The sequence below is a fragment of the Myodes glareolus genome, chromosome 6, assembly GCF_982192425.1.
Source record: "Myodes glareolus chromosome 6, mMyoGla1.1, whole genome shotgun sequence".
NCBI lineage: Eukaryota > Metazoa > Chordata > Mammalia > Rodentia > Cricetidae > Myodes > Myodes glareolus.
In genome coordinates, this window is record NC_142031.1 from 86,679,827 (window position 1) to 86,701,998 (window position 22,172).

Sequence of the window (22,172 nt, forward strand, 5' to 3'; positions counted from 1 at the left end):
GGACAGCCAGAGCTACGCAGAGAAGAATATGATTTAGTAGGTTTTTCGATTATAAAAACTAGGGCAAAGAAAAGAAATAGTCTGGATACTTCAATACATTTCTAATCAAATACTTATTTTCTGTTGTGACACTTTAACAAATGTGAGCAAACAAAACTTAAAAGGTGATTTGGGAATCGGCAGACACAGCCGAACTGAAGGAGTCCTTGCCTTTCACGAGCACTGTTTGGTCTCTAGCATTTCAGAAACCAGGAGTGGTGGTGCCTGCCTGGAGTCCCATCACTTGGGAGGTAAAAGCAGTTCAGAGTCATCCTTGGCTACCTAAGGAGTTCAAGGCTAGTCTGGGTGACATACACAGTGTAAGAACAACAACACCAGGAAGACATCAACACCCACTTGAGTAAGTGAATTCAAGAATTAAAAAGTCAAAAAAGAAGGGTGAAGTCTGAATTTAATGTCAATGGATTTAGTAAATAAGAGGGAACAACTTAGTAGATAAGCTGTGTTTGGGGAAGTTCACTGTGGCAGTGGCACGTGAAGAACACAGACTTGGTGACAAGCATGGAAAGAAACTGCCAGAGAGGACTCAGAAGGAAAGCCCTCATCCTGGCCTGCCTCCCCTTTCATCAGAGGAACTGGAAGTTCCAAAGGAAGGATGTGAAGACAGTACTCTCCAGGACAGATGACAGATACATCATGGGAACAGCAGGGAAACACAGAGAGCAGCACATACAGCTCGTCAGGACAGGGAACAATGCACAGAACAGACTGTGCTGCACCCAGACACAGATGGACAAAGAAATCATCAGTACTTCGGGGCTGTGCGCCTCAGCCTTCCTCAGGGCTGTGCCCCTGACTGGAAGAGCCATAGCTGGTGGAGGACTATAAGGAAACTGCATCCTCCAGACACGGTAGGACTCTCAGAGACTGACAAGACCTGCACAGGTTCAAACCAGACACAATCCCAGCACTGAGAAGGGAGGGGGGCAGACATGGGGTCCTACCCTTAGCCAACTTTACAATTGCTGCCTGCTGGAAAAGGGAAAATCCTGAAACCGTTTTATCCAATAGAATGTCACTCAGCTTATCAGCCACAATCCAGAGCAGACCCCATTCCCAGGAGGAGTTGGCCAACACAAAACAGACTCCATGGGGTTTTTTTGTTTTCTTTTGTTTTGCTTTGTTTGGCTGTTTATTTTGGGGGTTTTTTTGGTGAACATTTTTTTTGTTTCATTGATTTTTTTTGTTTGTTTGTCTGTTCTTATTTTTGTGTTTTTTGGTTGTTGCTTTTCCTGTTTATTTCTGAGAAAGGGACAGGAAGGGAGAGGAAAAAACATAAAATTAGATGTATAGGAAGATGGGGAGGATCTGGGAGGAGTTGGGAAAGAATATGATCAAAGTATGTGTGATCAAAATATATTATATGAAAAGATTTTAAAACTTTTTTCTGAAAAGCATTCTAGGGACTGGGGATAAACCTGTACTAGAACACTGCTTAGTATGCAGGACGCCCTGCAAGGAATGAGGAAGGGAAGTCTGGAGTGGGAACTTCAATATGTAAGCTATGGCAGGGCTTCCTCTCTCACTGTATTTCCTTTAAGTCCTCATTCTATGACAATGCTAAGAGAAGAACTAAGTGCACTAAGTAACTTCGTCATGCTAAAATTATTTTTATAGGAAAATACTATTGTTTAACTTAAACTTCATCTGAGTTTAAATAAGATGAGCCAGCGTTCATTTTAATTTTCTAATCAAATCATAAAAGTAATTGAGTTTTGTTGAAATGCCAACATAATCAAATACGGATCAAAAGGAAGTTTTTCTTCATAGAACTTTCCCAATCACTTTACCAAGAAAGAAGTGTATAATTTTGTATCACCACCTTCATACTGCTGTCTACCAATGGTTCTAGACAGCAGTGACGGCCAGTCACACCCAAAAACAGAGAACCAAACAGCACATGGTGGCTAAAATGGGCATGGCCCTACAGGCTCACATATTTGAATCTCAGACATCAGGGAGTGACACTGGTTGAGAAGGATTAGGAGGTGTGGCCTTGTTGAAAGAAGTATGTCACTGAGAGTGGACTTTGAGGTGTCAAAGGCCCAAACCAGGCCCAGGGTCTTATCTCTGTCTCTCTGTTTATGCTTCCTCCCCGCCCTCCTCTCTCTCTTTCTCTCTTTGCCCATGGATCAGGAAACAGCTCTTAGCTACTTTTCCAACACCAAACTACCTGCCACCATGATGATAACAGGATAAACCTTTGAAACTGTAAGCAAGTCACCAATTAAATGCTTTCTTTTATAAGAGTTACCAGCCAGGCGGTGGTGGTGCACGCCTTTAATCCCAGCACTTGAGAGGCAGAGGCAGGTGAATCTCTGTGAGTTCAAGACCAGCCTGGTCTACAAGTGCTAGTTCCAGGACAGGCTCCAAAGGCACAGAGAAACCCTGTCTTGAAAAACAAAAACTGTAACATGAGAAGACCAGGCCTGTTTGTTGGGGGTTTTCTGTCCTGCCCAGTCCCCCAGCTGTTTAGTCCCAGAGAAAAATCACACTGATATCTCTGTAAGTTATAAAGCTGATTGGCCTGTTAGGTCAGGCTTCTTACTGGCTAACTCTCACATCATGATTAACCCATTTTTCTGATCTATGTTAGCCATGTGGCTCAGTACCTTTTTCAGTGGGGCAAATCACATCTTGCTGCTTCGGTGATCTGGGCAGGAGTGGGAGGAATCAACCTCCTCCTCCCCAGAATTCTCCTGTTCTCCTTGCATCATTTCCACGTCCTGTCTGGTTTTCCCACTTACACCTCCTGCCTGGCCAATCAGCATTTATTTAAAACATGATTGACAGAATACAGATAATTCTCCCACACCAAAAAACAAACAAACAAACAGAAAAAAAAAAGAGTTGCCTTGGTCATGATGTCTCCTCACAGCAAAAGAACAGTGACTAAGACATAACTTGGTACCAGGGACTGGGGTGTTGCTGTGTTAGGCCTGATCATGCTGTTTGTTGGAAGGCTTTGGGACTTTGGACTAGAAAAGAGATTGAATGCTTTAAGCGAGGCTTAGTGGGTCATCCCAGTAGGAGCATGAAAGATAGTGCTGAGGGCAACCTGAACTGTGGGGGCCCAGATCAAGAAGTTTCAGAAGGGAAGAATATTGCAGACCTAGAGATCATTTTTGTGCTATTTTGGCAGAGTGTGGTTGATTTTTAACCTTGTCCTAAAAATCTGTCTGAGGCTAAATTGAAGAATTTTGGATTAATGGCATTGGCAGAGAAGAGTTCAGGACAGCCTAATATTGACTGTAGCATGTGGTCACTAGTGAGTGGTCACTCTTATGCAGATCTACTATGAAAAGGAGCAAGTGGGGCAAGAATAAAAATACAAAATATACAGTTTGAGAGGAGCACCAGGAAATATAAAGGAGCCAAGATCATTGCTCAAGGGGATGAAAAGTTCAGAGAAAAGCCTGAGGCTAACAGGAATAAAGGGAGTGGTAACCTCAGGGTGAGACCCCATCCAACTAAGCTTCAAATTTATAAAAAGGCATTAAAGGAAAGCCTAAACAGGAAACTATCAACATCAGAAAGCTGGTGTGAGTGTAATTGAACAGCAGGATCAAGTTCAAACCCTATCAAGCAGCAGAGCTTGGCAGCTTTGGCCACAAGGTTCTGCTTTAGAGTCAAGCACACAGGAAAGGGTATGAAGTCTGTCTCTGTGGCTAAGCCTCTGAAGCCAGACATGTGCTAGGGGTGACCCTGCATGGAAGCCCGGAGAGTTCATTCATGAAGCTGTGAAAGTGAAGTCTGGATGTCAGTGGACACCAAGATGTTGGCAGTGCCAGAGTCGTGGGACATCTGCCAAGGAAAGGGGAGACTGGGTGTGGAGCCAGCCCACCCGAGACAAGAGTGTTGCGGTCACCGGGAAGTAAAGGTCTGAAGAGTGCACTGACATTAGACTTAGAGATACAGAACTTGGAGTTGCTCTGCTGGGTTTTGGACGAGCTTTGGCCCAGTATTTCCTCACTATGCTCCCTTTCCTCCCTTTTGGAATGGTAATGCATACTCTGTGCTATTGAATGTTGGAAGTATGTGATCTGATTTTTTACTTTATCGGAGATTACAGTTAAGAGATTGCCATAGTCTTAGAAGAGACTTTGAACTTTGGACTTTTAAACAGTGTTGAGACTGTGACAGACTATGTTGACCTTTGAAGTTGGGCTGATTGTATTTTTGCTTTATGATACTATTACAAGCTTATGGGGGCCAGGGAGTAGAATGTGGTAGTTTGAAAATGGTTCCTATAGGTTCATCTATTTGAATGCTTAGTAACTGAGGAATGGCACTACTTGAGAGGGATCAGTAGGCACAGCATATATCCCAAGAGAAAACATGCCTACCTGAAAGATATATCCTTCCCCACCCTCCTCCAGCCACATCATAAATCTAAGCGCTAATACAGAAATACCAGGTAAAGAGAAACATTGCAAAAAGTATTCACCACAGGGAAGCAGCAAAACAGACACAAGTTTCTTCACTCTGCCACCCCAACACCAAGGAAACAGAGAAAGAAAGGAGAAATACTCTTTCCCCCATGACCACCAATGGCCTTAGCAATACCACCCCCTCTTATGGCCACGCCACTTGTACCAGAAATCAAACTTCATTGTATATGAGTTTATTCCAGTTCTTTTGTTTTGTTTTGTTTTTTAAATAGGCCTTACTGCATAAGGCTCACCTCAAATTTGCAATCTTTGTCTCACCCCCAAATGCTATCCAAGTACTGGAATCATAGGTGACATCAGCCCTGACTCGGCTATTTTATTTTGTTTTGTTGATCTATTTTTTCAATCTACTTACTATGACCCTGTTTTGTTTGTTTTCTGTTGCTGTGATAAACATCACAACCAAAAAACAAGAGGAAAGGGTTTAATTCATCTTACAATTCATAGTCCATCATAGAGGGAACCTTGAACTCGAGGCAGGAACCTGGAGGCAAGAATGGAAGCAGAGACAACAGGAGAGCACTGCCTACTTGGCTGGCTCAGCTACACCATCCGGGACCATCTGTCCAGGAATGGTACCACCCACAGTAGGCAAGACCCTCCCACATCAATCATGAATCAAGAAAAAGCCCATTGACATGCCCACCGGCCAGTATGACAGAGGCAATTCCTGATTGAATTTTCCTCTTCCCAGGTGATTCTAGTTTGTGTCAAACTCACAAAAGCTGACTAGAGAGACTCCTTTATCTTAATTATTATAATTTATACAATTACCTTAATATCTAATATAAGCAACACACATTCTATTGTTTCGTTATTTTTCAAGAGCAATTAATGGCTCTCAAACTTTTGGCCTTACATTTTAATTTACAGCTCTAAAAATTATTGATAATGCAAAGACCTTCTGCTTACATGAGTTATATCTGTCAAAAACTTACCATGTTAGAAACTAAAACTGAGAAAAATATGAGTATATTTTTCAAATTAATGAAAAGTATTATTTTTCAAGGTGGGGTGGCACACAATTCCAGCACTCAGGAATCTGAGGCAGGAGAATTGCTTGAGTCTGAGGCCAGTCTAGGCTACAAAATGAGTACTGTGCCAGCCAGGGCTAAATGCCATCCATACATAGACAACAGTCCCCTAAAGAAAAATAATATTGTTTGATATTTTTGCAAGTATATTCAATTTCTAACTTAAAATACAAATATTCTCTCTCCTTTACTGAAATATAACTGATATACGAAAAGTATACATTATTGTATGCGATGGTTTGTTATGCACATTGGCAAATAACTGACAACTAGAGATTTGTGTAACGGGTACTCTTCATTTTCAAGTCAGTCAAATGCGTCGAAACAGCTAGGTTTCACCTTCCAGTGGTAATATACCATGAAACTGCCAGTTTCGTTCATAATTCAAACAATCCTTTGACTATTTCTCTCAAGAAAACATCACACTTCAATAAGCAAAAGTAAATTTATGTGGATTCCCTGTTTCATTATAGAACACTTTAAAAAAAGAAAAAGAAAAGAAAAGAGAGCATGGCACGGCGACGCACACCTTTAATCCCTGCACTCGGGAGGCAGAGGCAGGCGGATCTCTGTGAGTTCAAGACCAGCCTGGTCTACAGAGCAAGTTTCAGGACAGTCTGAGCTACAAAGGGAGACTCTGTCTCTAAAAACAAAAACAAACAAAGGGGAAAAAAAGAGGGAGGGCATGGTAGCTAAGACTTGTAATCCCAGCAGTTGGGAAGTGGAGGCAGGCAGATCTTCAGGCCTCGCGGCAGGCAGCCTAGCCTCATCGGTAACCGTGAGGCCCCAGTGAGAGTCCCTGCCTGGGAAAACACGGGATAGCCTAGAGAGAGGGTCACTGGCTAAGAGCAGCTGATCTCCATTCTCAGCAGCCACGGGGCTTCACAGCTGCCTCTGACTCCAGCCCAGAGAAGGAGGGTTTGAACCACTTTTTCAGTCTCTGCCATCACCCCACACATGCCAATACAGCCACCCCAATGCACACACGAAATAGTAAAAAAGAAAATCTCTGCCATCATCCCACACATGCTACATGCAACCCCTTCCCCAAAATGCACACACAAAATAGTAAAAAAGTAAACAAATACTTTTCAAAAGGTAGACAACACCTGAAGAACAATGTCCACGGTTGACCTCTGGAATCCACATGAACATGCATACATGTATGTACAGAATATACGTGAAATATGATACATAATTTATGATATCATAATATATAATGCATGTTTACTTATGAAATCCAGGCTCGATGTTCTAAATCCCAGCACTCGGGAGGCATGAGCCATGGTAGAGCAATTCATTACAGCCCTGCAGGTGGGCCCTGCTGCTCAGAGACCCTATGCCTCCCTGCTTAACCTGGACTGCCCTGCTCTGGCGCACAGCTGAGATCAGTCTGGACTACACAGTAGTTCTACGGTGGTCTGAGCTATGCAAGGACGTCTGTAAGAAGGAAGTTAGACATCCTGACACCAGTGTCTTCACCTCACAAACAAGACACAAACACAAGAGCTGCAGTAAGCCCTCCCAGAGACCTCCAGCTGGCCTGACACGTTCTCATTTCTCCCATCACTGTTGCTGAAAAGTGCTCAAGGTGACTTTGCTTGACAACAGTCTATAGAGACACCCCACCCCCTCATCCAATCCTCTGCCTGTGGGTCATGTAGAAGTTTGGTATTGACTCCAAGCAAGTCATTTCCCACCCCAACGTCCTGAGCAGCCTGTCTATCACACACCCAATCTTTAATTCCAACTCTAGTGAGATTTAAACAAAATTCAATTCCAATAGCTCTCAATCTCAAATTCTATGTAAGGTCAATTGTAAATGAGAAGAGATTATCTTTTATATATTTATTTACTTATTTATCTTAATAACTTTTATTTCCTTTAAGAATAAAACTAAGGCTGGGCAGTGGTGGTGCATGCCTTTAATCTCAGCACCTGGGAGGCAAAAGCAGGTGAATCTCTGTAAATTTGAGGCCAGCCTGGTTCCAGGACAGCCAGGGCTGTTACACAGAGAAACCCTGTCTCAAAAAACAAAAACAAAACAAAAGAATAAAAATTAAAGCAGGCTCTGTGGAAGTTTCTAATTCTGAATGGCCCATGTATACAGCTCTCCAGAGGGGAGGAAAGATACCAAGACGCTAACCTCTGAGATCTTGCAGTCTAAGACGGAGTCTAAACAGAACTATTTAGGCAAATTTTACATAAGGTGCAAGATTTTAACAGTTGTTCAAGAGACTCTCAGAACTGAATTAAGACAGACAACTCCTCATTTGGAGTCGCCACATGGCAGCCTTAGACAAAGACGCATTCTACAGATGGAGGTTTAGCCATTCTTCTGCATGGCAACAGCGACGGGGACGGCGACGTCTGGGTTCTGGTAAACTAACCTGACAACTCTTCCAAAGAGTCTCAGGCTATCTGTGAAGCAGAGACTGAACACCTGGGCCTTCAAAACTTACCCTACTACTACCGTCACCAAATTTAGGTTTGAAATAGCTTCTCTGGCCCCTTTAAGAAAGCAATATGGCTCAGAAGATAAAGAAAGGCATTTGCCACTACCTAAAGGGAACAGCCTGAGTTTGATCCTGGCCTGAGTTCAATGCCCTGGATCTACATGGAAAAATAAGCGACCGACTTTCACAAGTCACCTCCATATATATACTGTGGCATGCACAGGCCCAGACACACAATCAATAAATAAATGTAAAGAAGTTTTAATAATAATAATTAAATAAAAACCCATAGCTGGGCAAGCAGGTGGTGGTCATGACAGTAATCCCAGTACCAGGGAAGCCGAGATCTGACCTGACAGGAGTTTCAGGTCAGCACGGTCTACAGAATAAAACTTTCTTGAAGTAAACAAAGCTGAATAATTATTTTTTAAAATAATAAAAATAAAAAGCACAGTTGGACTGAAGATCACAGGACCCTGGGTCCAATCCCAGGGCTGGGGGTGGGGAGACGAGGGGACAACACCAACGACAAGGAGTACAATGCCCAGCACAGCCAGAGCGAAACAATGAGGAAGACAGGTCCCTAAACTAGGGCAAGGTCCACCAGCACAGAAATACAGATTCTCCATGACTGTTCATGCTTTGCAACAAGAGATGCCTGGAGAACAAATATTCAGATCCAAAACCTGTTACTAGAGGACACACTGGGACCAACAACACCAGCATCTAAGGCAAGTTTTTTAAGGCACACTGAAGTCTAATTTTAAAGGCTGTGGTCCAGATCTTAGGACTGGCGAGAAGGAAAGAATTAGCTCTTTTTAATTATGACTAGCTGTGCCACAGGCTGGGAGGAGATGGAATCGCTACATGTACCAGTGCTGTAATTAACAGGCTAGGCTTAGTGCATCTGAGATGTGGGGACACTCAGGCCAGACACAATCATAAACCAGGGGAAGAGGGTTATTTCCTGGTTCCTACATGCAGCTAGCATTGTAACATTATCTTTTGGAATAATAATACAACTTACACGCCTAAATAGCTTTAATTTTAGATCTATCCAACTGACTTGAGTCTATAGAAGAATTCTGCGAAGTTGACATTCAGAAAGCCTACCTACTCAACAGGTGACTTCAGAGCTCTCATTGTGCCTGATGTGTTTCTGGCGCTAGCTGTGTATGAGTCATTAGTGAAGCTGAATATCTGCAGTTCGGAGTCAGACAATATCTAAACGTGCAATTTATGAAGTGGGAGACTTAGGCAAGAACGTAATTGTTTTGTGCTTTTGGCCCCCTCATCTGTAAACAGGGATAATAACAGATCTACTTAGAGAGTCACTGTGAGGATTAAATACTTGAAAAGCAGCCCTACCATAAAAAGCCCAATAGCTGTTAGAACACGAAGCACATATAAGCCCAGGCCATTTGTAAAACTGATTACAGGAGCCCCAGTGCCACAGAGCAGTAAGAGGGCTACATTTAGAAATGAGGCAAGTAGCAATGGGCATATCAGCCCCCTCCAACTGTAACTGTGTTGCCTTCCTCAAACTTAGAAAATGTCTGTCTGCTATAGATGAATGAAGGACTGCTCATCAATCACAGGATGGTCACTGAAAGAGCATGCAGTATTTGCTACATGTATGAAAACCTTCAAATGTACATATAAAATGACTTAATGCAGTGATAAACAATAACTGTTGGCATGACAATAAATCGTTGCGCTCTATGTGCACCATAAAATCTATTATTAAAGGGCCCAAGCTGCAGCAGATGCGTGAAGGGTACTGCTTCTGCCCTGCTCCTGCGCCCCTGGAAATGCACCGGATGGATGCTCACTGCTCATGCTGCATGCCAGTCTGCTCAGGACAAGCCTGGGTCTCGCCGCCTCTCTCATTTCTGCTGGAGTGAGAGGCTTACAGCAAGTGAGCACTAAAGCTCACCTACTCAAGGGCTGACAACACCGCAGTCAGGCTTTCCCCGGGCTCCATTCAGTAGGGAGGAAATTCTGGGCACTTGATGGTGTCTCTGAGAACAAAAAGTCACTATTCACCAAATTGCCCGTATAGCTGCCAAAGAACAATGGGGCTTCCGCAATTTTCTCCTTTTAAAGCAGAAGCAGATACAGCAGGACTTTAACACCAGGAAAATGTCAAGACCACTTTCCCGAGCTCTTGTTCTACATCAGCATGTGGGCTGCTCAGCCAGGCTCTGTGTCTTGCTAGAGACTGCTTCGAACTGCCTTCAGCCATTCGCAAAGGGGAGCCATAGAGGAGAAAGTACGACTTCGCTATCCTTTCCCTCAACCCAGAAAACACACAGGAAAAAGACATAAATGTCTCTTCGACATAATTCAAAGCCTCGCCACTAGGTAAAGCCCTTGCATAAGTGTCTTGATAATTATATTCCAATACACTCTCTCAGGCCTTATGGAAGATGAAAAACACCATTTTTCCATTCCAAGCAATCTGTTAAAGAAAACCAACATTACTTGTAAACAGATTTCAAGCTATCAGAAGGGTAAATTAAAAATACACTGTGTGTTTTGGATATATCCTTTAAACCATTTGTCAGATCTAACAAGAATCTATGACCACAGCTTCTTGAGCTCAAATGAATCTTTATATTCTAGCTTATTCCAGTTAAATAATCACAGCCTATGACTTTTTAGTATTTATTAGTTATGTACATCTTTAGGAAAATGTCATTTGAGCACAGTGATGCATGCCTATAATCCCTACTACCTGAAGGGTCAAAGCAGGAAGATCAGGAGTTGAAGGTCAGCCTCAGCTACCTGGCAATTTAAGACCAGTTTGGGCTATAAGAGACCTTATTTCAAAAAAAAAAATGCACAGGTAAAAAATAATGTATGACAATATCATAACAAAACCATTATTATGTAGAATAAACAAACACTAATAAAATCTGAAATAAAATAATCTCACAATAATTTGCGCCCTCCAGATTATAAAGCAAGGACTGGATCCCACCAGTGCCCAGGACAAAGGTCATGAGCCCAGTTCAGTTGCAGAGCACTTGCCTAGCACAAGTGAGGCTTCAATTTCTAACAAAAACGCGTCTGTTAGAGTTTTAAACCAAGCAAATGCACAGAGCTGGTGCCAGCACTGGGTTTTCATCCCAGCGATACTCACAAGAAAATAAATGGCCATACATCCTACGAGGGCTAGCGTCATGTGTCTGCACCCTGTGTCCTGTGTTCTGGTCTTGCATTCTCCTTGTGTCATTTGCAGGGATCTGAAGCAGCACTTCCCAAAGAGTATCTGCTAGACATTGCTGTGTGTGATGCTAACACACTCAGATAAACTGGTGTTGGTGAGGCAACGAGAAGACGCCTCATCACTGTGGAACCTCCCAGGACCCCTGTATGCTAATGCACACCACAAATCCCAAGATCATATACAAATATGAAGTCTGCAGGATGCCAAGCTGAGCAAGATCCTGAAGAGAATTTTTGAAGGGCTTTCAAGAAGGCTTTGGTTTGGGCTTTGGTCACAGTGTTTCTGGGCACTTGGGGAAGTTAGGGAAACTTCTAAAGGTCTCACCTGATATGCGTTGCAGGAAGAGATTCGTACTGGCGGGACAGAAAGAGCTCCCTATGTTTCAACTGATGCTTCTGCTTCTCAGTCAAGTCAGCCTCAACCGTCATCTCCGCTTCTTCCTCTGTTTCTTCTACACAAACAAAATCCAAAGAATCCGTTGTTACAACTCATGCTGCCTCTTGGGCTATTAAAACAGAGTGAACTGGCAGGTCAAATTCGTATTCCATCTGATAATTTCTTCACACTAATCACTTCTGAACATCACATTAAACTTTTCATTGCAATCCCAACCCTAAAACCAAGCTCTCAGGGCTGCCGAGAGAGAAGAAAAAAACCAGTGTTAAAATGGCGGAACCGGACATGGTGGCATCCACCTGGGATCCCAGTCCTTTGGAGGCTGAGGCAGGAGGATCACTAATTCAAACCCCACAGTGAGACCTCTCTTAAAACAAATAATAAGCAAGCGAGTGAGCTAGTGAGCGAACAGTGGCTGGATGGCTGGCTCAGGGGTCGAGAGCACTGGCTGCACAATCAAGGACCACGGTTAGGATTCCAGAACACGCTTAACAAGCCAGCGTCCTTACAAACACCTGCAGCCCTGCTTCGGAGAACAAAGATAGGGGCCCGCTGGGGTTTGCTGTTTCCAGCCTAGCAGAGATCCTGCCTTAAAGGAACAGACAGAGAATAATGGAAGAGGACACCCAACAACCCTCAGACACACCTGAAAACACACATGTGGGCACACAGATACACACAAAGACATTTCTTCAAAATAATAGGTAACATTAAAAGTAAATGACTGCTAAAAGGGCAGCAAGGAGCTCAGCTGTGAATGGCAGAAGCATAGGCCTAAAATCCCAACACTCAGGAGGCTGAGGCAGGAAGATGGGGAGCTCTGAGCTAGCCAGGGCTACAGAGTCAGGGCTGATCTCAAAACTCCTTAATTAAAATAAAATATAAATGGAGCCAACTGTGGTGGCATATGCCTTTAATCCCAGCACTGGGGAAACAGAGGCAGGCGGATTTATAAGAGTTTTGAGGCCAGCCTGTTCTATATAGCGAGTTTGAGGCCAGCAATAACTACATAGTGAAACCCTATCTAAAAACAAACCGGGGGGGGGGGGGAGAGACACATGACGAAGAGATGACAGACAGACCACACAGCACTTCCAATTGAATAACATAAATAATAAACCAACTGAGAGATTAGAATGGAGGAAATATCCTTAGAAATTAGAGCCTGAAGCAGAAAATGAATAAATGAAAAACAAACAAAGCATTAAGACATTTTTTAAAGCCCTGGCACAGAGCTGGGAGTGCTGAGCACAAAGAAAACCTGGGATTGGTACCAGGACTGCATAGGCCCCAAGTGGAGGTGTACACTGAAACCCCAGCACTCAGAGATGAAGGCAGATCAGAAAGGTCATCATAGGCTCTAAGAAAACTGTCTCAAAAAACAAAAACAGTATTGGAGGGTTTCATCGCTAGCCTGTGTATACAGGAATCAGATTTATAATACTTACACACTTTTTTGTCTTGTATGAATACTATAAAGCAAATCACTTTTGCAGGGGAAAAACATACTTGTAATACCAGAGACTGAGGCAGGAGGCTGGAGTTCACAGTCAACCTGGGCTTTATACAGTCTAGACCCTATTTCCATAACAAAAACAAAAAACTATGAAGACCAACATCACAGAAGGAAAAGAAAAAAAGGCCCAGAAAGAACAAAAGGAAGCTAGTCATCTTTTCTGTCCTTCCTCTCTGCAGCAGGAAGGGGGTTGCTACTGGAAACCTGTCCCTTCCATCAGGAGCTAACCTCCAGCACCTCCACACACTTCATTTGTTTAAAAGTGGCAACACAAGAAGCTGGGATAGAATTGAAGCTACTTGTTCCTGGTGAGCTTGTGTTAAGATGGCGGTGCAACGTCACCCAAGAGCAGAGCAAATGATCAACACCTAGAACTGTAGTCAATTCTGCAGTGTATGAGCAAAGAGGTCTTTCCAGCCACTCAATCGGCGTTAGGAGTGAGGCAGGTGCTACTCCAGGAGCTACTGGGTGAGCAGGGACTGAGAAATGACTCCCAGCCTTGGCCACCGAGAAGCAAGGCTGGCAGCAAAAATGAAGCAACAAGGTTCTACGTAGTATCTTGTTCTGATTTTGGGGCACCCTAGCCGGGTAACAAGCGGGCCTCACACTCACCACCTTAGGTACTTTTCTACTGCTGGGACAGCACACTGACCAAAGGCAACTCAGGGGAGGAAAGGGCTTATTGCACCACACTTCTAGTAACAGTGCATCATAAGGGCAGGATCTCAAGACAGGTGCTCCTTCTGGCTTGCTCCTTCGTCTGCTTTCCTTTTGGTTTTTGTTTGTTTGTGTTTTTTGTTTTTTTGAGACAAGGTTTCTCTGTAGCTTTGGAGCCTATCCCGGAACTAGCTCTTGTAGACCAAGCTAACCTCAAACACACAGAGATCTGCCTGTGTCTGCCTCCTCCCGAGTGCTGAGATTAAAGACGTGCGCCACCGCCCAACAGCCTGCTTTCTTATACAACTTTCTTTTACAACCCTGACCATCTGCCCAGGGGTGGCACCCCCTACAAGGGTTGCTCCCTCCCACATCAATCATTAATTAAGAAAATGCCTGACAGACTTGCACATAGGCCAATCTTATGGAGGTACTTTCTCAACTGAGAGTCCTTCTTCCCAAATGTCTTTAGCTTGTGTCAAGCTGACAAAAAACTAGCCAGCACACTCACCATCCTCTGCCCTTCCTCTCCTAAGAACTGAGATTACCACACATGGCTACATGATCTTTTTTTGACATTACATTTGACATCTTTAAAGAAAAAAGGGACAGCAATATCATTTACAGACAAAATTCTGATTAATTTGAGCTACACAACTTTTAAAAACTATAATGCCTCTGGAGGCTCCCTGGTCCCTTGCAGCCTCACCTGGAGCAGACTGTGTGGCTATGGGAAATAGCAGGAGCACAGCGACTCAGAGCGAGGCTGCAGGAAAGAGAAAGAGGGCTGGCTGCCCTTCATGCAGGAAGCACAACAGTGACCTGGAACATCTGGCTTCACGCCGAACCCTTGACCATGAGATCAGAGGAGCCACACAGACAGCAGCAAATCTAACTGTCACAATTCTTATGTCAGGGCCCGGGACCATAGAAGGCATTGTATGGAACATAATTCCCACAAGTCTTTTTTAATTGCAAGAGGGCCTGTCATCTTCCCTAATTTCAGATTTTAAAGATCTGAATTGAAAACAAGCCTGGAAAACTGACCGGTTTTAAAAGCCTCACCTAGGAGCAGGCAAGTTGGCTCGGCAGATAAAGGCACACGTCACAAAGCTTGACGACCTGAGCTCCAAATCCCTGGGCCCCACATAGTGGAAGGAGAAGAGTAACTCCTCCAGGTTGTCCTCTGACCTCCAAATACGCACAGATGTGGACACGGGAGCACACAATCTCCACACACACACACACACACACACACACACACACACACAAGGCTAAACGTAAGAGCTAAGATTCAGAATAAAACAGGTATCCCCATGACCTTTTAGACCAGGAAGTGGTATCTTATACTTACTATATGCAAAAACATAAACAAGAAAAACAAGTAGATAAATTGAACTTCATATAAAAGTTGTATGCTAAATGGATAATATAGAAAAGAAGGAAGAAAGGAAAGAAGAAAGAAAGGAAGGAAAGAAGAAGGAGGGAGAAGGGAAGAAGGAAGGAAGGAAGGAAGGAAGGAAGGAAGGAAGGAAGGAAGGAAGGAAGGAAGGGAGGGAGGGAGGGAGGGAGGAAAAGAAGGAGGAGGGAAGAGAAACTAGAGCCACAGGCAGGCAGATGGCTGAAGCTGGCCAGACAGCAGTCCAGCCCGGTCCATGAGCACCAGCTTCAGGGAGACCACGTCTCAGAAACAGGTAAAGTGTGATTTCGATGGTTTGAAAAAGAATGACCCCCACAGGCTCATATATTTGAATGCTTAGGGAGTGGCACTATTTGTTGAAGTACGTGTGGCCTTGTTGGATGTGAGTGCAGGTATTCCTGGAAATCAGAGGCATTGAGTTCTCCTGGAGCAGAATTACAGGTGCTTATGAATTGCCCAACGTGGGCCCTCTTCAAGAGCAGTATGTGTTCTTAACCTCCCTCAGAGCTATCTCTCCAGCTCCCAATTTTTGGCTTGCTTGTTTGTTTTTCCAGGCAGGGTTTCTCTGTGTAGCCATTGTTAGTTACCCTAGAACTCACTCTGTAGACCAGGCTGGCCTCAAACTCAGAGATCTTCCTGCCTCTGCCTCTGGAGTGCTGGAATTAAAAAAAGGCACACGCCACCATGTTCTGCCAGCAATTTTTTAAACAAACCGCAAGTACACAACCCACTAGCAGGGAGAATGAAGGCCTCGCATGCCACCCAGTCTCTTCAGAACTATGGAGCACATGCAGGGAGGACTGGCAAGCGGTTGGATGCCAGTTTAGTGACACTCTGAACGTTTTTCTGACCTCACAGACCCCTCCAAGGGGAGAGGGAAACACCCAGCCAGTGCGGAAAGTCAAGCAGGAAAACACAACCCTCGCCTGGAGCACAGCTACGTTTCTCCCCAGCTTTAAGAAGCCTAAGCCTGTCTCCGAAACGTTCCTTCCACACAGTGAGCGACCATGACTCATCAGCTGGTCTTCAGCGAGCTAGGATCCCATCAAGAATTTAAGCTATTTCTGTTTTACATTTATTCAACAAAAACTGCAACTGGCAAAGGCTACCCAATCTTATCATATATCAAAGTCCATCTGGAATTCTGTAGCCTTAGCATGCCACGATGCAACTTTCCGCTGCTGTAAACTGTGAAACTGAAGAAACAAAATAAAAGAACTGTTTGGGGTTCCTATTGCTATGAGAGAATACTATGACCACAGCAACTCCGAGACAAAATGGTCTACCTCAGTCTACAAGGCTCAAGTCAGACCACCACTGAAGGAAGTCAGGACAGGAACTCACACAGGGCAGGGACCTGGAGGCAGGGACTAAAGCAGAGGCCACGGAGGCATGCTCTCCATGGTTGGCTCAGCCTGCTTTCTTACACCATTCAGGACCATCTGCCCAGGGTTGGCACTGCCTACAGAAAGCTGGGCCTTCTCCCATCAATCCTTAATCAAGAAAATGTGACACCAGCAAAATTTAATCGAGGCCTTTCTCAGTTATGGTTCCCTCATCTCATATAACTGTAGGTTTGTGTCAAGATGACAAAAGCTCACCACCACCATCTCATCCAAATCCCAGCTCACTACCAGCACCATCCTCCCAGAACATTCTCCCAGCACCGTCCTCCCTGAGCATCCTCCCAGCACTGTCCTCCCTGAGCATCCTCCCAGCACCATCCTCCCTGAGCATCCTCCCAGCACCATCCTCCCAGAACATCCTCCCAGCACCGTCCTCCCTGAGCATCCTCCCAGCACTGTCCTCCCTGAGCATCCTCCCAGCACTGTCCTCCCTGAGCATCCTCCCAGTGCATCCTCCCAGAGCATCCTACTCCTGAATTTACTATCAACACTGTCTTCCCTGAGCACAGCAGGATGTTTCTTCTCAGAACAAAAACAAAACAAAACAAACAAACAAACAAAAAAGTCTAGCTATATGTCTTAGTAGGATTTCTATTGCTGTGAAGAGACACCATGACCATGGCAACTCTTATAAAGGAAAACATTTAACTGGGACTGGCTTACAGGTTCAGAGGTTTAGTCCACTATCATCATGGCAGGAAGCAGCATGCAGGTAGTCATGTGCTGGAGGAGCTGAGAGTTCTGTATCTTGAGTCACAGGCAGCAGGCAGAGAACTGTCTATAAACTGGACATAGCTTGAACATATATGAGACCTTCAAGCCCACCCCCATGGTGACACACTTCCCCCAACAATGTCACACCTACTCCAACAAGGCCACATCTCCTAATAGTGCCACTCCCTATGGGCCAAGCACCCAAACACAAGGGTTTAAGGGGGCCATTCTATTCAAACACTACACTGTGGTTTCACATGCCAGGAAGCCCACTACTCTAGAGACAGAGGCAGGAAAGATTTCTGTGAGTTCAAGACCAGTCATACTGAATTCCAGGCAGTCAGGACTACAGTTTCCAAACCCATGTGTGGACTCAACTCCACAAACCTGTCCTGAGCGTCACACATGAACATATGTACAAATAAACAAATAAATGTTTTTAAAAAGAACTTAAGATGGGAAGGGGGATAATTAACTGAGGGAGAAAGAGTGGGAATACAGAAGGAGGGGGAGAAATAAATAACACTAGGATGTTTGAAAAAACCTATTCTTTCATAAGCTTACTTAGTAATAGCTACATCGTGTGTGTGTGCGCGCATGTGTGCACGTGCGTGGACATACTATATAGTTTTATTATTACAGGGTGATAATACTCCCCAGGAACCACAGACAAAAAAAAAACCCGGTGACAGAAAAGGGCCACCTCACGTTGTTAGTCAGGGGGGTCGGTCCAAGAGGCCCCCTCCAAATACAGGCCATTGCTATTGCCCTTGGTTGCCTCCCAGATCTTCGGACCCATGGCTGAAGACAACACATACACCGGTCACATGACTTGGAGGAATCTAGGTGGTCTGACTTTGATGCCTCTTCCTGGGCACTAGCTCCCATAGTATTGGGAGATGCTATCTGAACTGCCAAGAGAGAAAAGCAGCCAATAGCCCTACCCGACTGTAAAGCTTTCAAGCCACAATGACTGGCCTCATAAGATATCCCCAATAGTAGTCAACAGCTGTCCAATTGGACTTCAGGCCTGCTGAAAAGGAGAAAACTCATGCCTGGTACTGTAAACCTAGTCAAGAACCCATGGCTTGAGAGGGCATGGACCCTAGAGGAGAACTCACTAGAGCCACCTTCCTACAATAACACAGCTCCCAACTACACTCAATCCTTATCCTTATACCCATGCGCTCAGCTCCCGTCCCTCGGTGCACTTTCATTTTGGAGCAGGCAGGGGCTATTCCAGAGAGATCCAGAGAACAAGGGACAACACAACCCTACACCTACAGCTCGGGGGACACTGCAGAAGAAGGACGCTGTAAGTGCCGGAGGACCTGGACAGCTGCTGCAAGGTGGTGTCTTCTTGGGAGAGGGATGCTGCCCCTGTGACCACTCAACAACGTGGCTGCCTGCACAAGACCATGCCAGTCTTCATCCCAGTGTGGATGGGGAAATTTTTGGTTTTACTTTGTTTTCTGAAATAGGGTCTCTCTATATAACCCTGGCTGTCCTGACACTATATAGGCCAGGCTGGCCTCAAACTCACAGAGATTCCCCCACCTCTGCCTCTCAAATGCTGGAAATAAAGGCGTGTACCACTATGCCCAGCAGATGGTGCAAATTTTAAGAACGACCCATTCCAAGATGAAGAACTACAGGAAATTAATGGCTGCTGAGGGAGAATCAGCTTTTTCCAAGGAAAACCCCTGGTAATTTTCCCAATCACAAGAAGTTGGCCCTAAACACACAAAATGGACTCAGTAGGGTGTGTGTGTGTGTGTGTGTGTGTGTGTGTGTGTGTGTGTGTGTTGTGCAAAAAACAATAATTTTTTTAAAGGTCATGAATTTGAGAGGAAGTTGGGTGAGTGAGAGGGAGGGTGAAAATGATGTAAATAATATATTCGTGTGTGAAATTCTCCCCCACAACATCACAATTTAAATTTAAAAAACAACAAGTTCCTGTTTTGATATAAAAAAAAGAAAAGAAAAAAAGCTCTTCAGAGTTGCCAGTCACCATTCATATAAACTAGACTTGAGTGATTATAAATCAACCATGCCATGTGTTTCCATGGAAGCCATGTCCTCCCTTCTACCTGACCTCAAAAAAATAAAAAAATAAAAAACTATACAGGAAAGTTTGCCTTCTTGTGGCTATCATTCTGGGTTCCGGGAAAGAGCGAGTGCTAGGACACAGAGGAGCTGCTGAGGCAAGGTGGACGGTGCCAGCCTAGCTGAAAGAGCAGCAGAGGTGCCCTGGACGCCGTGTGGACCACAGCCTGGAAGGAAAGGGGTAGGAGGCTGACCCCTGCCCTCCCTGAGGGGAGAACACAGCTCTCAGTAGGATGGCCTGCATCCTATCCTGGGCTGACAAAATCCTGGGTTCGCCGCCACATCTCAGTCACCTCATTTGCCTCTAGTCCCGTGCAAATTGAGGACAGCCAGTTCCCTCGGCCTTCACACAACCCAGCTGCAGTAGCACGGTCCGGCCTACTTTGTGCTACCTTAAGGACGAAGGTTCAAAAGCCTGCAGAGCATGGTAACCCTATTGCACCTATAACCCCAGTATTCCGGGGGCAGAGGCAGGAGGATCTCCACGAGTCTGAGGCCAGCCTGGCTTACATAGTTCCAGGACAGTCAAGGCTACATAGAGAGGGCTTGTCTCAAATAAGAAAGGAAGGGAGGAAGGGAAGAAGGGAAAAAAGGAGGGAGGGAGGGAGGGAGGGAGGGAGGGAGGGAGGGAGGATAATAGAAAGGAGAAGAAAAAGAAGAAAGTCTCCAGCCTGCTACGAATGGCTGTAATCTAACACGCACACCTGTGAAAAGCCACTGAGTGACACTTTACCATTCACTGCATTTCATACATCGATCTAAATTATTAAAATGCAATTGCTTCTGCTTCTACACAAATGGAAGTAACAGAGATCATATCTATCTGACTATTAGAAACAAAACAATTAGTGAACACAAAGACGTAGCATCACTTCTTCCAACACTAGGCCACTGGACACGAGATGATGAATGGAGGGAGATCCCTGGGACACGGGAAACAAACGAAGTCGACCTGACACTCACCACTCGCCTTGTTCAACGTCTTGGGGGGGAGGGTCGGATGGAGGGATCAGAGGTTAAGAGCACTGGCTGCTTTTCCAGATGACCAGGTTCCATTCCCAGCACTCACACCCAATTCACAGCCATCTATCTGTAGCTCCTACGCCCTCTTCTGGTCTCCAGAGGCACTGCATGCTCAAGTTGTGCAAACATATAAGCAGGCAGAACACCATAAATACAAAATAAAATAAAACAAAACAACAGGGAAGAAAAGAGAGGCAGAAGCTGGGCGATGGTGGCACACACCTTTAATCCCAGCACTTGGGAGGCAGAGACAGGCGGATCTCTGTGAGTTCGAGGCCAGCCTAGTGTACAAGAGCTAATTCCAGGACAGGCTCCAAAGCTACAGAGAAACCCTGTCTCAAAAAAAAAAAAGAGAGAGAGAGAGAGAGAGAGAGAGAGAAAGAAAGAGAGAGAGAGAGAAGGGAAGGGAAGGGAAGGGAAGGGAAGGGAAGGGAAGGGAAGGGAAGGGAAGGGAAGGGAAGGGAAGGGAAAAGAAGAGGCAGGACTTGGTAGGCAGAGTGCCCCATAAGAAGAAAACAACTCAGAAACAGAGCTCCAGAGAGGAGGGACCCTGGAGGCCTGCAGGAGGTCCAAAATAACTGCATCCCAGAACCAAGGTTCCTATGACTTATGGGAATACAGCACTGCTCACAACCCTGGGACACAGTAGTACTCGGCCACAAGGGCCTCTGCTAGACCAGCAAGCACTCTCAACTGCTGAGGCATCTCTCCAAACTAGAAACACTGCCTCTTCTGTAAAATATTTTTAGACACCTAAAACTATAGAATAACCATACTAAATGTTGGTCAAGTTTTGAAGGAACTTAGAACTTGCTTCCACTGCCAGCGGGAGTAACGTGAGGTGATAAACCACTCCCACAAACAGTCTGCACTGCCTTTCAAAAATCACAAAATAAACTGGATGGCACACACATCTGAAATTCCAGCATTCAGAAGCCTGAGGCAGGAGAATTATGAGTTTGAGGTCAACATGGGCTACAGAGTTAAAACCCAACCTCAAAAACAAAACAACGGAGTCACTGAGATGACTTAGCAGGCAAAGGTGCTTGCTGTCCCAGCATGGTACTCAGAGGTCAATCCCGAGGACCCATGTAAAGGCGTCCTTTGACCACATGTGTGCACATACATTCCCTTCTCCAATACACACCAAAGATTTAAAGGTAAAAAGTAACATATCATGTAAAAAAGCAATTTTGCTTCAACCCAAGAGAAAGGCAAAGTCCATCTATAGATGAATGGACACACCATTATATTCACACAATGGACGACTCTGTCACCGAAAAGTTAAAGGAAAAGTAAGTTGTTAAGAGTTGCCGGGAGGCAGTGGTGAACACCTTTACTTCCAGCACTTGGGACACACTTGGAAGGCAGAGACAAGCAGATCTCTACGAATTTGAGGTTAGCCTGGTCTACATAAAGAGTTCCAGGACAGCCAGAGCTACATAGAAAGACCCTGTCTCAAACAAGAAAGAGAACTGCCCTCTGACCAAGTATCATGGCGCACACTCTTAATCATGGCACTCACGAGGCAGCCAAAGCTACGTAGTGAGACCCTATCTCAGAGAGTTACCCTTGTGACTGGGGATGTAACTCAGTTGTAAACTGCTTGCCTAGCATGCACAAAGCCTATAACTGAGTGGTCTGGAGGTGGGGGCAGGAGGATCAGAAGTTCAAAGTCAGTAGGATGGCTCTGTGGGTAAC

The 22,172-nt window shown here is 44.9% G+C and overlaps 1 protein-coding gene across 7 annotated transcripts in view; it reads right to left on the minus strand.

Annotated features, from left to right (window-relative positions):
• The window catches only part of Mta3 (metastasis associated 1 family member 3), a 119,299-nt gene that overhangs the window by 78,729 nt on the left and 18,398 nt on the right, over nt 1-22,172 (minus strand). For all 7 annotated transcript variants that reach the window (XM_087907304.1, XM_087907303.1, XM_087907307.1 and 4 more), the window contains exon 4: nt 11,558-11,684. In XM_087907304.1, the coding sequence (XP_087763430.1) occupies nt 11,558-11,684 (127 nt within the window). The remainder of the gene's footprint in view (nt 1-11,557; nt 11,685-22,172) is intronic.